This window comes from Anser cygnoides, chromosome 30 (genome assembly GCF_040182565.1).
Source record: "Anser cygnoides isolate HZ-2024a breed goose chromosome 30, Taihu_goose_T2T_genome, whole genome shotgun sequence".
Classification (NCBI taxonomy): Eukaryota; Metazoa; Chordata; class Aves; order Anseriformes; family Anatidae; genus Anser; species Anser cygnoides.
The window spans coordinates 2,784,635-2,797,104 of NC_089902.1; the positions used below are offsets into that span (position 1 = coordinate 2,784,635).

Genomic DNA, 12,470 nt, shown 5'->3' on the forward strand with positions numbered 1-12,470 from the left:
ATGTCCAACAGAAGCTCCATCACCGAGTTCCTCCTGCTGGCATTCGCAGACACGCGCGAGCTGCAGCTCCTGCACTTCGGGCTCTTCCTGGGCATCTACCTGGCTGCCCTCCTGGGCAACGGCCTCATCCTCACCGCCGTCGCCTGCGACCACCGCCTCCACACCCCCATGTACTTCTTCCTCCTCAACCTCGCCCTCCTCGACCTGGGCTGCATCTCCACCACTCTGCCCAAAGCCATGGCCAATGCCCTCTGGGACACCAGGGCCATCTCCTACCAAGGGTGTGCTGCACAGGTCTTTTTCTTTCTCTTCTTTATATCAGCAGAATATTTTACTCTTACTGTCATGTCCTACGACCGCTACGTTGCCATCTGCAAGCCCCTGCACTACGGGAGCCTCGTGGGCAGCAGAGCTTGTGCCCAGATGGCAGCAGCTGCCTGGGGCAGTGGCTTTCTCAATGCTGTCCTGCACACGGCCACTACATTTTCCCTGCCCCTCTGCCAAGGCAATGCTGTGGACCAGTTCTTCTGTGAAATCCCCCAGATCCTCAAGCTCTCCTGCTCAGAGTCATTTCTCAGGGAGGTTGGGCTTATTGTAGTTAGTGTCTGTTTAGTATTTGGCTGTTTTGTTTTCATTGTGCTGTCCTATGTGCAGATCTTCAGGGCAGTGCTGAGGATGCCCTCTGAGCAGGGCCGGCACAAAGCCTTTTCCACGTGCCTCCCTCACCTGGCCGTGATCTCCCTGTTTGTCAGCACTGCCGTGTTTGCCTACCTGAAGCCCCCCTCCATCTCCTCCCCATCCCTGGACCTGGTTGTGGCAGTTCTGTACTCTGTGGTTCCTGCTGCCATGAATCCCCTCATCTACAGCATGAGAAACAAGGAGCTCAAGGATGCATTGAGGAAACTCTTTGGATACATGCTTCTTCATCAATAATAATGGGCACAAGGTCCTAACAGGACACTTTATTTTTTTCTTTTTTTTTTTTTTCTTTACTGAGTAAGTGTTAGGACAGTCTTACTTTACTTTTATACTATTTTATGAACCTTGCGATTTTCATTCAGAAATGATCTATTTAATATCCTGTGATCTATTTAAAATCCTATGTTTTTATCATTCTATTTTATTTTTCAACCAACTATCTCATGTACTTATGGAAGTGGGCTTCCAGTTTAGATAAAGACAAAAAAGAATCGAGAAGAAATTACCTGGTCTGAGAAGATCTGAGTTATCAGACTCACCTCAGATGGGGTGAGACACCACATGGACAAGGGCTGCAGCCAGCAGAGAAAGATGTGCAGGTGCGGGAGTCCCTAGGACAGCCTGGTGTGGAAAGTATGAAGGTTTCTACCAAGGCTGAAAGTCCCAACAGGACCCAGGGCTTTATGTCCATGGCTCTGGCTGTTTTCTCTGCCCCTGAGGCCCAGGAGGAGACAGCTTATCGGTAAAGCACCAGGGCCTCATTGCCTCCTCGCCCCCACCCATGAACCAGGCAGGGCTCGTACCATTCTCCTGCACTTGGCCATGCCCATCCCCATCTCCTCCTGCCCCACGAAGAGCCCTGAGCAGTGTGTGAAGGGAAAGGATCTCCCTTCCCAGGGGCTGGGGGTCAAGGCCTGGCCCTTGTGCTTGGTGAAACACATCCAGATTTCCTACACATCAGGGTCACCTTCACACTGCCTTTGTCTCCTTGTCCTCACTGCCTCCAATGCTCTGCTCTAACGAGCTCCAAGGGAGGCTGTGTCAGTGCTGGCCCTCAGGGGGACACTGCAGGAAACTTGCCTCTGACTTGGACTTGTTGAGAGATGGCTTCAATTGTCTCTCAGTGCCTGAGGTTCGTGGGCTCCTCACCAAAGCCCCCCGAGGGGGGATTCCAATGCCTTGGGCTGGGCATGTGGTGCTGAGCTGGGCCAGGCTCGTGGGACAGAGAGAGGTCGTGGCAAGAGGGCCCTGGTGCAGAGAGACAGCTGTGCCCAGGAGCAGCTCCTGTGCACAGCGCAGCAGGGCTGGGGGCTCTGACCGCAGCTGGCACGGGGAGAGGAGAGAAGGAGAGAGGGCTTGGAGGCAGTTGGCAGTGGGAGGATGCTGAGAGCTGCCTGCAGGAGAAATCTGCACAGCCCTTGACAAGGTACGTCTCTGGCTGCAGGGCCATGCAGCTGCACGTCCTGGAAGGGTCTCCTGCTGGGTCTTGTTCCTGGGAGGGCAGTGGGCAGTGCAGTAGGCTTTGAGAGTCCTGCTGGATGGCACTGCGAGGTAAGGAAGTCTGGCAGAAGCCCCTTGGAGTGTCAGAACCCAGCTGCCCCTCGTCAGCCAAGAGTGGGGTGGCCAAGCCTCCTCCAGAAATTGCAGGGGATGCAGACTGGATATTGGGACACCCCAGCTTGCAAATATCCAGCTATGTCTTTGGGGCATCCTCCTGGTCTGCAGGCTGCTCGCCAGCAGGATGCAGCTCTCTCGTGGCATCCTTGTATTATCCAGGTTCCCCAAGGAGGAGACACCTCCATGCTAAGGCCATGCCCATGCTGCTGGATGGCTGCCTGTGGGCAGCTGGAGTGAGGCCTCTGCCGCCCTGGATAGGAGGGAAGAGCTGAGATCCTGCTTACAACCAACAGACCATGTGAGGATTCTGCCCAGCTGCACTTGGACTGGGACTTCTCTGCTCTCAGCTGTCTCCAGTTTCTTCTCAGGGAAACACCTGAGCGGGATGGTCCTGCAGCTCACAGAGGGGTGATACAGGGCAGCTGGGAACAGGAGTGTTCAGCAGTGGCATCTGCAGCTCTGTTCTGCATTGGGGTGCATTGTTTGAAACAGGACTGCAAATTTCATTGACCTGATAAATTGACTGGACTTGAGTTTCCCCCATGTTCCCACCTCCCTCCTGCTGCACAGCAGGAAGGACTCCTCTGGAGCCCACAGCAGCCCCTGCTCCCAGTGCCACTCTCAGCCAGCACCAGCCGCAGCTCAAGGAAGAGAGCTGCAGAAAGGTTCTCCTGCAAAAAGAAAGGCTCAGGCTGGGGGATCCTCTAAGAGACAGAATAGGTTTTCATCAGACAAATCTGTTTGAACTTTCTTCTGCCTTTTCCTCTTTAACAGAAAAGCATGTGTAAAGACAGAAAATGCCGAACAGCAGCTCTGTGAGCGAGTTCCTCCTGCTGGCATTCGCAGACACGCGCGAGCTGCAGCTCCTGCACTTCGGGCTCTTCCTGGGCATCTACCTGGCTGCCCTCCTGGGCAACGGCCTCATCCTCACCGCCGTAGCCTGCGACCACCGCCTCCACACCCCCATGTACTTCTTCCTCCTCAACCTCGCCCTCCTCGACCTGGGCTGCATCTCCACCACTCTCCCCAAAGCCATGGCCAATGCCCTCTGGGACAATAGGATCATCTCCTATCTAGGATGTGCTGCCCAACTCTTTTTCGTTGCTTTCTTGGTTGGAGCGGAGTATTCCCTTCTCACTGTCATGTCCTATGACCGCTACGTTGCCATCTGCAAGCCCCTGCACTACGGGAGCCTCGTGGGCAGCAGAGCTTGTGCCCAGATGGCAGCAGCTGCCTGGGGCAGTGGCTTTCTCAGTGCTGTCCTGCACACGGCCACTACATTTTCCCTGCCCCTCTGCCAAGGCAATGCTGTGGACCAGCTCTTCTGTGAAATCCCCCAGATCCTCAAGCTCTCCTGCTCAGACGCCTACCTAAAGGAAGTTGGGGCACTTGTGTGTAGTGTTTCTTTAGCTTTTGGCTGTTTTGTTTTCATTGTTTTCTCCTATATTCAGATCTTTAAGGCCGTGCTGAGGATGCCCTCTGAGCAGGGCCGGCACAAAGCCTTTTCCACGTGCCTCCCTCACCTGGCCGTGGTCTCCCTGTTTATAAGCACTGGCATGTTTGCCTACCTGAAGCCCCCCTCCATCTCCTCTCCATCAATGGATCTTATTGTGGCAGTTCTCTATTCAGTTGTTCCTTCATCAGTGAACCCCCTCATCTACAGCATGAGGAACCAGGAGCTCAAGGATGCAGTAAGGAAACTCTTTGGATACATGCTTCTTCGGAATCCATAATGACTTTGATTTCCCTGATTATTTCAGACACCGTGAGGAGACTGTTTTTGTTATTATATTTCTTTATAAATATTTTCTCCAAGTTGTTTTGGTTTAAATAATGTTAACCTTAACCTGTAATGTGATATTTTTTTGGTCTACAGTGACCCAATCATCAAAACTACCTGAAGAAGTGGGCTTATCATGTAGATAAACACAATAAAAAAACCATCAGAACTGCATTGGTCTCAGTTGCTGTGTCCTCCTATTTCCTCTGGAGCTTGGGGAGCAGCCCCTGCACGCAGGAGGGGCTCAGGGCCCCTGCTGCTTCCCTGGAGCCATGGCCATGGCCAGCAGCAGGACGTGGCCTTTTCACTGCTGCTCTCTTTTGCCTTCCAGTGTGTTCCTCCTGTGCTCTTGTATCTGTGTTAGTCTTGAGGTCTCATGTACCTTGGTGACAGTCCTGTTCTTTCTGCAGTGACATCCCTGTGGCTGCAGGCAGCAGCAGGCACTGTGCAGCCCTGGGTCACAGCCGGCCTCCCTGCTAGCAGTGCAGTAACAAGAGGGGCTGCTCAGGGTAAACCCAGTCTTGGACTCATCTGCATGGGACTGTGCCCCCTGCAGTGGGGCTGATGGCAGAGATTCCTGGAGAGGAATCTGGAGCTGGCAGTAGATGTCAGGGGATCTGCAGGGACAATGTGCTCCGTGGGTAGTGATTAGGACCTCTTAAAATGAGTGACCATCCAAGGAAGAATCTTTTAGGGGGAAAAGCGAATCTGAGGTGTCCAGGGGCTAAGGAGGGCTCTGCAACACCAGGGGAGGCCGTGAAGAGCCAGCAGGTGAAGGCCCATAAGACTGCATAATAATTGGCGAGGCCTTATTTAAAGCCTTGATGAAGATACAATATTTCATCAGCTCTGCAGCCTGCCCCCGAGAAATTTCTACCCTCTCTTGGAAAGATGACCCCTTTATTTATTGCTGAGCACCACGTTACTGAGTTCCACCTGGAAGGCAGGGCTAGGCAGTGGGGATGGCAGGAGGAAGACTTGTGTGAAGACTATGAAAAACATGGAAATTCAGGGCTTTAGCAGATCCTTAAAGTCCTGCCTGGGTCCCCAGATGGAAAGCAATGTATGTCTGTGGGTGGAGGAGGAGGAGGCGAGTCCCAGGACAGGGGCAGGGCTGAAGGGCCGTGCGCGAAGCTGGGCTGATGGAGAAGTGTCCACCTTGCGTGTGTGCCTCAGCCTGGGAGAAGGGGCCTGCCCGCGGTGCGGGATGGCTGGGCTGTGCTCAGCCAGGCCCCAGGAGCTGACCTTGCTCTCTTCCTCCGCGCCACTCCCCACACGGGGCAGGCCCTCAGGAAACACCCCTGAGCCTGGAGATGCACCAACCTGCTGCGGTGAGGTGCCACTACTGCAGGGGAAGAGGGGAGGGTTGGAGAGACACGTGGGGCCTGCGGGAAGAGTGGTGTGGCCTGGGGAAGCGAGGGCCTGGGAAAAGTTACCCTGGATCCATAGGAGCCATTCTGGAAAGAAAACTTGTAGGCAGGAACAGCACATTTCTGGAGGTGCAGAGCTGCTGGGCACATTGTGCAGGGTGCTCTGATGGACTTTTGTGTCCTTTTCCATCGGGTCTTCAGTGCCATTTTTCTCAGAAATAGAGTAGCCAACAGAGGTGTGATGGATACGCTCAGATCATGAAAGCCAGCACTAACGTGCCCCTAAGAAGATGACTGATATGGAGAGGTCAGGAGAAGCATGGACAGGAGAGATGTGAGATTTGAGGAGGGAATAGGGGCTTGGCCAGCAGAAACTAAGGATTTTGTAGAGGTAAGAAGGTTCAGGTTATGCTGATGCTGCTGTAACCGTGACTTAAAACAGTCACACGAAGCCCTTCACCGGCTTCAACCAGTAAACTTAATTCGCAAACCTAAATGCTACTCCACACCATAACAGCGATCTACTACTCTAATGCTTGACCTCAAAGAAACCCTTGAAGCCAAAATACTTTCCCTTACCCTTACACTTTTCCTTACCTTGATCCCTCCCCTTAACACTAGATTTAAATGCTTTATTTAACCCTAGACTTCTTGGCAGAACTAAACAATAACCTAAATCACAAAGCTTGGTCATACCCTAACCACAGACCTTGACACTGTAAGCAGAAAACCAAACCTGCCCATGAAATATTTGATTAAATTGTAACCCAGAAAAGTGAGCCTAGGTCCTTAATCAAAACCTGAACACCAAACAGAGAAAGCACTTGTTCCTGTGTATTAACCTCCCCACATTCACACACTTTTTAACCCTTAACGTAAGGTGCTTGGCCCCTTGGGGCAGGGCAGAAAGAGTGAGGTTGTTGTGCAGTCCCATGGCATTCAGAGATGGATGTGAGGGGCCGTGGATCTGATCAGCTTGTGGGCCACAAGGAGGAGATGGGTGGGAATGCTCTGATGAGCTCAGCTCTGCCTCAGGATCTCCTGCCCCAGCAGGAGGAATGGGACTGGGGCAGTGACTGGGAGGTCACTTCTGTCTCTGCAGCTGATAGGGCAGCAGCAGGAACGTGTCACGCAAAGGGACTGTGAGGTGCCTTGTGTCTGGAGGTGGCAGGTCAGCCTTGGCTTCTCCCTGGGATCGGCACTTTGGGGCTGACATCTGCCAGTGGCCCTTCTAGGCCAGCAGAAGGCCCCTGCTTGGCATGCTGCCTGTGGGATCCCCTCTGCCTCCATCCCCAGGAGGACCCAGACAGAAAGAAGGCCCGCACAGGGCTTGTCCTGTCCCTTCTGCTTGAGTCCAGGACTGGAGAGCAGGAGGCACAAGGCTTGGCTGTGTCTAGCCAAGAAGCTGCAAGGCCAGCAGCAGGCCCAGGGCTTGGGAGATGCTGGTGAGGTGACTTCTGTGTGCATGGCTGACAGGCCGCAAGGACGTTCTTCTCATGGCATCACACTGCCCACCACATCATACAGACCCCAAGAAGAGCCCTGAGCCAGACGGGGGGGTGCAGGATCTCCCCTCCCAGGGGCTGGGGTCAGGCCTTGGCCCTTCTGCTTCACCAAAACCAACCAAGACTTTTCTCAGCACAGCGCTTTGCCTGGCTGGAATCATGGCCTCCAATGATCTGCCTTAACAAGTCCCTGGGGAGGCTTTGTTAGGAACAGCCCTCAGTGGGGCCCATTAATACTCCAAGTCACTTCAACTTTTCCTCGTGACTTTACCTTCTCAAGTGGTTACATCATTCTCCTCTCAGTACCTGAGCTTCATAGACTGAGCACCAAAATGCAACATGCAACTCACTAAAATGCACAATGTCCTAAGCAGCCATATCTCTCCCATAATTTTCTTCAAGTCTTCAAGACTTGTTCAGCTAATTGGAGAGCTTTCATGGTGTAGTTAAGGAGGAAGATTTCAAGAAGCACATGAAAAAAATCTTTTCTCATCTTAAAGGATGTGTTTAGTTGAATTTCGGTTTGGAGCATTATTCTCTAATTGATATTGATCCAGGGTGTCTCCTTTGGAGACCTGCATAAGGAGGAAAAGCAGACTCTTGAGGTCTGACACTGCATGGAGAACCTTGCTCCTCACCACCCCAGCCCTGACATTTCTCTCTTTGGCGCTTGCATCACTTCTCCTTCCACCAGACTTTGGCCCAGAAGTCTGCAGCTGGATGTTACAGCTCCTTTGCACCAGCTCCCTCCTGCTTGCCTTAGAGACCTGGATGCACACAGGCGCAGAAGGGTTTCTCCTTATTTCAAACCAAACAACAGGAAAACATGCAGCAATCTTCCAAAAGCAAAGCAAGCTCCTCATCCTGTGTGCCTCCTGTGAGGTTTATGTTCCCAAAAGGATGACTGGACCAGAAGTCTTTTATACTGATAGACCGGAAATTATAAGTGTTAGGATTAGAATTAATCCATATGATATTAATTCAATGATAAATGATGATGAGCTTTCTAAGGACACAGTTGGACAGACTGCAGATAGCTGGGCAAGCTTCAACTCCCTGAAGCTCAAAGCAGCACCTGGGTTGGTGAGGGCGGTCTGAGTGATCCAGGAGGAAGGGGAGGGCAAGTCAGGAGAACCATGGGAAGTGCATAGGTCCAGACAGGCAGCTGGAAAGGGGACATTCAACACGGACTGTTTAATCAAGCTGGGTGGATGTACCTGGAAGGTGAGGGAGCACACCATGATAGACAAAGCGATGACAATGCAAGTACAGGTGAACACCAGTATTTCTTTTTCTGTGATGAATATACATCCTGAAAATGCCTATTTCTTCATGAGAGATACTACACTGTGTGACATTTTACGGAAGGGATTGAATCATTGGAGGTAATGAGTAGTTGCTTTATGACTTAGGTACTGAAGAAAATACTGGGTACTGAGGCAGAGCTTTGCTGTCTTACCATAAGCAACCAGTGCCGAGGTCTTCAAAGTAGTTTACTCACATTTGAAATATTTCCTTGAAATCCCATTTACTGGTTCTGCTTTCAATGAAATCATTAGGCCTCCAGCGGCTCTGGTGCATTTAGAGTAATTCCCTGGTATGGAAGCTGTCTGAAAGGACCTGCAGGAGACCAGAGCCCGTTGGTGGATAAGGTGGGGACAGATGATGTTTCCCGGGCACCTCCACTGCCAGCAGTGCTCTTTCTCCTTGAAACTGCAGCCCAGCCCAGCAGAGGAAACCCCGTCAAGGCAAATTCTTTCTTCAACGGTTTCTTGGGATAGACCTAAATTTGAAATGGCCTTTGGGATCCCAAGAGACTCTCCCTCCTTCCAAGTAAACACCTATATATCCATTTACCGTCCTAGGTCATTTGTGGAAAACTCAGCCTGAAAGACTCAAGAGCAGGACACTTAAAATGCTAAGGGAGAACCCATCAGCTTGCCCCACTTTGGGGAATCATCCCCTTCCAAGCACGGTTTAGAAAGTCAAAATGTGAAATGACCCGTCAGGTCAATGCGCAGAGTAAGGGAAAGTCACACATATTGTGCTGGAGTAGCAGAAGGCAAAAAGCACTGCTGTGCCTCAGAGTAATCAAGGAGACCTAATCCAGTTCATCTGTGAGATAAAGGAAAGTGAAGGACGCTGAGTTGTGTCCTAACATGAAGAAGGATGTACATCACTGGTGAAGGAGCTGTCTTTTTGTGCCATCACCAATGCAAATTACACAAGAACTACATCCAATAAAGGTAACCTGTCCCACCCTGGCCCTGTCACACCACGGGGCAGCGGAGGGATCTTTTTCAGTTTCAGCCTCTTTTCCAGACAGGCTTTGCCCTCTCCCTGTGCACCACGGGGCAGAGCCTGGCCCTGGACGCTCCGTGAGCGCCGTGCAGATTGTGGCAGGCTGCGGTGAGGGGACGAATGCCCTGGGCCCCCTTCCTGCTCTGCCCAGGCCAGCAAGGGCCCCGAGCGGCCTCGTGTCCCCTGCCCCTGCAGCTCTGGGCTCCCTTCCCCAGCCCTGGCTCTGCAGCACCAAGCCCTGCTGGGAGCCCTCCCCTGCATGCTGCCACCGCTCCCTGACGCTGCTGGTGCCCTCTGCCGGGCACTGCCCAGCCCAGCCCAGCCCCTGCCCACCTCTCCCCACCTCCCGGACCTCTCCCCAGCCCAGCAGCCCAGGCTGGGCTGGCCCCAGGGCAGTGCCCACCGCAGGCTGCTGCAGGGCTCTGGGCACGGCCAGCACAGCCCCAGCCCCTCGCAAGGCACCGCAGCTGCTGGCACAAAGGCGGCTCTGGGCCTCCCCAGCAGCCCCCGCGCTGGGGCCAGCCACGGCTCAGGAGATGGAGGGCCGTGAAGCTGCAGGAGCCCTGCTCTCCTGCCTGGGACATCCCCAGCACAGAGTGCCTGTGCCCCGCAGGGCCAGCCCCGCTCCCCAGGCCAGCACAAGAGGCCTGGCCCACGCACAGAGCAGCTCCAGATTCCTCTCCAGGATGCCATTTGCCATCAGGCCCAGCACAAGTGGGACAATCCCAGGCCAGTCAAGGCCAGTTACTGTTTGCTGGGCCATAGGCAAGCAAGAAGGCAGCTCCCAGTCCAGCCCTTTTCCTTCACTGATCACTCTGGGGTTCTGATCCATTCTGAGGCCCAGAAAAGCAAGAGGTCTGTTCAGGAAGCAGCTCCTTGGGTGTATTCCTGAAACCAGGTTTGCAAGAGGCATGCAGAGATATTGAAGAGATGCCAATGTAGGGATAACAGGACTGTCAGCAACACACATGAGATCTCAGGGCTTATCCAAATACAAGAAGCACAATGTGGAAGCCAGAAGAGAGCAGCAGTGAAAAGGCCACATCCTGCTGCTGGCCATGGCCATGGCTCCAGGGAAGCAGCAGCCCCGACCCGAAGGCAGCAGAGAGGCAGAGCCCAGCAGGCAGTGAGGGGCAGCCGCGAGGGCCAGCGGGGCTGCTCCTCCCTGTGGCAGCTGGGCTCTGGGCCCTGAGCCCCTCCTGCGTGCTGGGGCTGCTCCCCCACCTCCAGAAAAGATGGGAAGGGATGGAAGCTGGGACCAATGAATTTCTGCTCGACTCTGTTTTGTCTTCATCTAAACGGGAAGCCCACTTCCATAAGTACATGAGATACTTGGTTCAAAAATAAAATAGAATGATAAACACATATGATAGTAAATAGATCATTACTGAATGAAAATCACAAGGTTCAGAAAATAGTATAAAAGTAAAGTAAGGCTGTTCTAACACTTATTCAGAAAACAAGAGAAAAAAAAAAATGCGTTCTGTTAGGACTTTGCGCCCATTATTAATGATGAAGAAATGTATCCAAAGAGTTTCCTCAATGCATCCTTGAGCTCCTTGTTTCTCATGCTGTAGATGAGGGGGTTCATGGCAGCAGGGACCACAGAGTACAGAACTGCCACAACCAGGTCCAGGGATGGGGAGGAGATGGAGGGGGGCTTCAGGTAGGCAAACATGCCAGTACTGATAAATAGGGAGACTACGGCCAGGTGAGGGAGGCACGTGGAAAAGGCTTTGTGCCGGCCCTGCTCAGAGGGGATCTTCATCACGACCCTGAAAATCTGCACATAGGACACCACAATGAAAACAAAACAGCCAAATGCTAAACAGACACTAACTACAATAAGCCCAACCTCCCTGAGGAATGACTCTGAGCAGGAGAGCTTGAGGATTTGAGGAAGCTCACAGAAGAACTGATCAAGCTCATTACCTTGGCAGAGGGGCAGAGAAAATGCAGTGGCCGTGTGCAGGACAGCACTGAGAAAGCCACTGCCCCAGGCAGCTGCTGCCATCTGGGCACAAGCTCTGCTGCCCACGAGGCTCCCGTAGTGCAGGGGCTTGCAGATGGCAGCGTAGCGGTCGTAGGACATGACAGTAAGAGTATAATATTCTGCTGATATGAAGAAGAGAAAGAAAAAGACCTGTGCAGCACAGCCTTGATAGGAGATGGCCCTGGTGTCCCAGAGGCCATGGCCATGGCCAGGGCATTGGCCATGGCTTTGGGGAGAGTGGTGGAGATGCAGCCCAGGTCGAGGAGGGCGAGGTTGAGGAGGAAGAAGTACATAGGGGTGTGGAGGCGGTGGTCGCAGGCTACGGCGGTGAGGATGAGGCCGTTGCCCAGGAGGGCAGCCAGGTAGATGCCCAGGAAGAGCCCGAAGTGCAGGAGCTGCAGCTCGCGCGTGTCTGCGAATGCCAGCAGGAGGAACTCGCTCACAGAGCTGATGTTGGCCATTTCCTGCCCTTCATCAAGGGCACTGCAAAGAAGAAAAAATACAGACTGTTAGGGTAATTTTCCGTGAGCAATACTCATTTCTTTTCTCATTAAAGCCTTCACATTGTCTTTCTTTCAGGGTTACCTTTGTGTCTCTCCCTGGTTGTAGCCCTGCTTTGTGCTTCCTGAGTGTCCCGTACTTAGCAGCCACCTCAGCCCATCAGCCCCCAACGCGCCACCTCTGCTCCACTGCAGTGGTAAATGTTGTTGCTGTGGCGGAAACCTCAGCCAGAGGTCACGTCCAGAAGGGCTGCTCTGTCCACCCCCTGGTGCCCAGCTGCTGCCGGCTTGCAACACTCAGGTGTGGGATGGCTGCACTCAGAGGTTGTGCTAAAAAATTACATCTCCTTGTCTGCAGGTCCTAAAGAACAGCACAGAAAAACCCTGGTGCAGTCTCTAAGTAGGGGATAAGGGAGAATATCCCCTCTAAGGGAGGGGATATTCTGAGGTTCGTCACTAACCCGCTTAGGTCTCAGTTCAATGCAGTGGAAGCTCAGTCACCTGTGCAAATACAACCACTCAACACAGAGCCTGCCCCAGAATCAGAGCAGGAAAAACAGGCACAGACTGCAGAAAGTGCCTTCTTTTTCGAGGCAGCCCCTGCCCCCCCCTTCCTCTGCCCAAGGCTGCCCTGCAGCAATTTCTCCTCTGCACTGCACAAGCCACGAGAGACGTCCTGGCAGCTCCTGGCCAGGCAGAGATGTC

At 53.1% G+C, this 12,470-nt stretch overlaps 2 protein-coding genes and 1 pseudogene across 2 annotated transcripts; 2 read left to right on the forward strand and 1 right to left on the reverse strand.

The window, feature by feature from the left end:
* LOC136787700 (olfactory receptor 14A16-like) lies at positions 1-933 on the forward strand. The gene has a single exon (XM_066985014.1). The coding sequence runs from the start codon at positions 1-3 to the stop codon at positions 931-933; it is 933 nt and encodes a 310-aa protein (XP_066841115.1).
* A 2,180-nt stretch (positions 934-3,113) lies between these two features.
* Positions 3,114-4,049, forward strand: LOC136787678 (olfactory receptor 14C36-like). Its single transcript, XM_066984992.1, has one exon. The coding sequence runs from the start codon at positions 3,114-3,116 to the stop codon at positions 4,047-4,049; it is 936 nt and encodes a 311-aa protein (XP_066841093.1).
* Positions 4,050-10,758: 6,709 nt separating this feature from the next.
* Positions 10,759-11,726, reverse strand: LOC136787679 (olfactory receptor 14A16-like; annotated as a pseudogene).
* Between the last annotated feature and the right edge of the window lie 744 nt (positions 11,727-12,470).

What these genes read in the sequence shown, in the direction of transcription:
- LOC136787700 (XM_066985014.1), top strand. Translation starts at nt 1, where the DNA reads ATGTCCAACAGAAGCTCCATCACCGAGTTCCTCCTGCTGGCATTCGCA.
- LOC136787678 (XM_066984992.1), top strand. Translation starts at nt 3,114, where the DNA reads ATGCCGAACAGCAGCTCTGTGAGCGAGTTCCTCCTGCTGGCATTCGCA.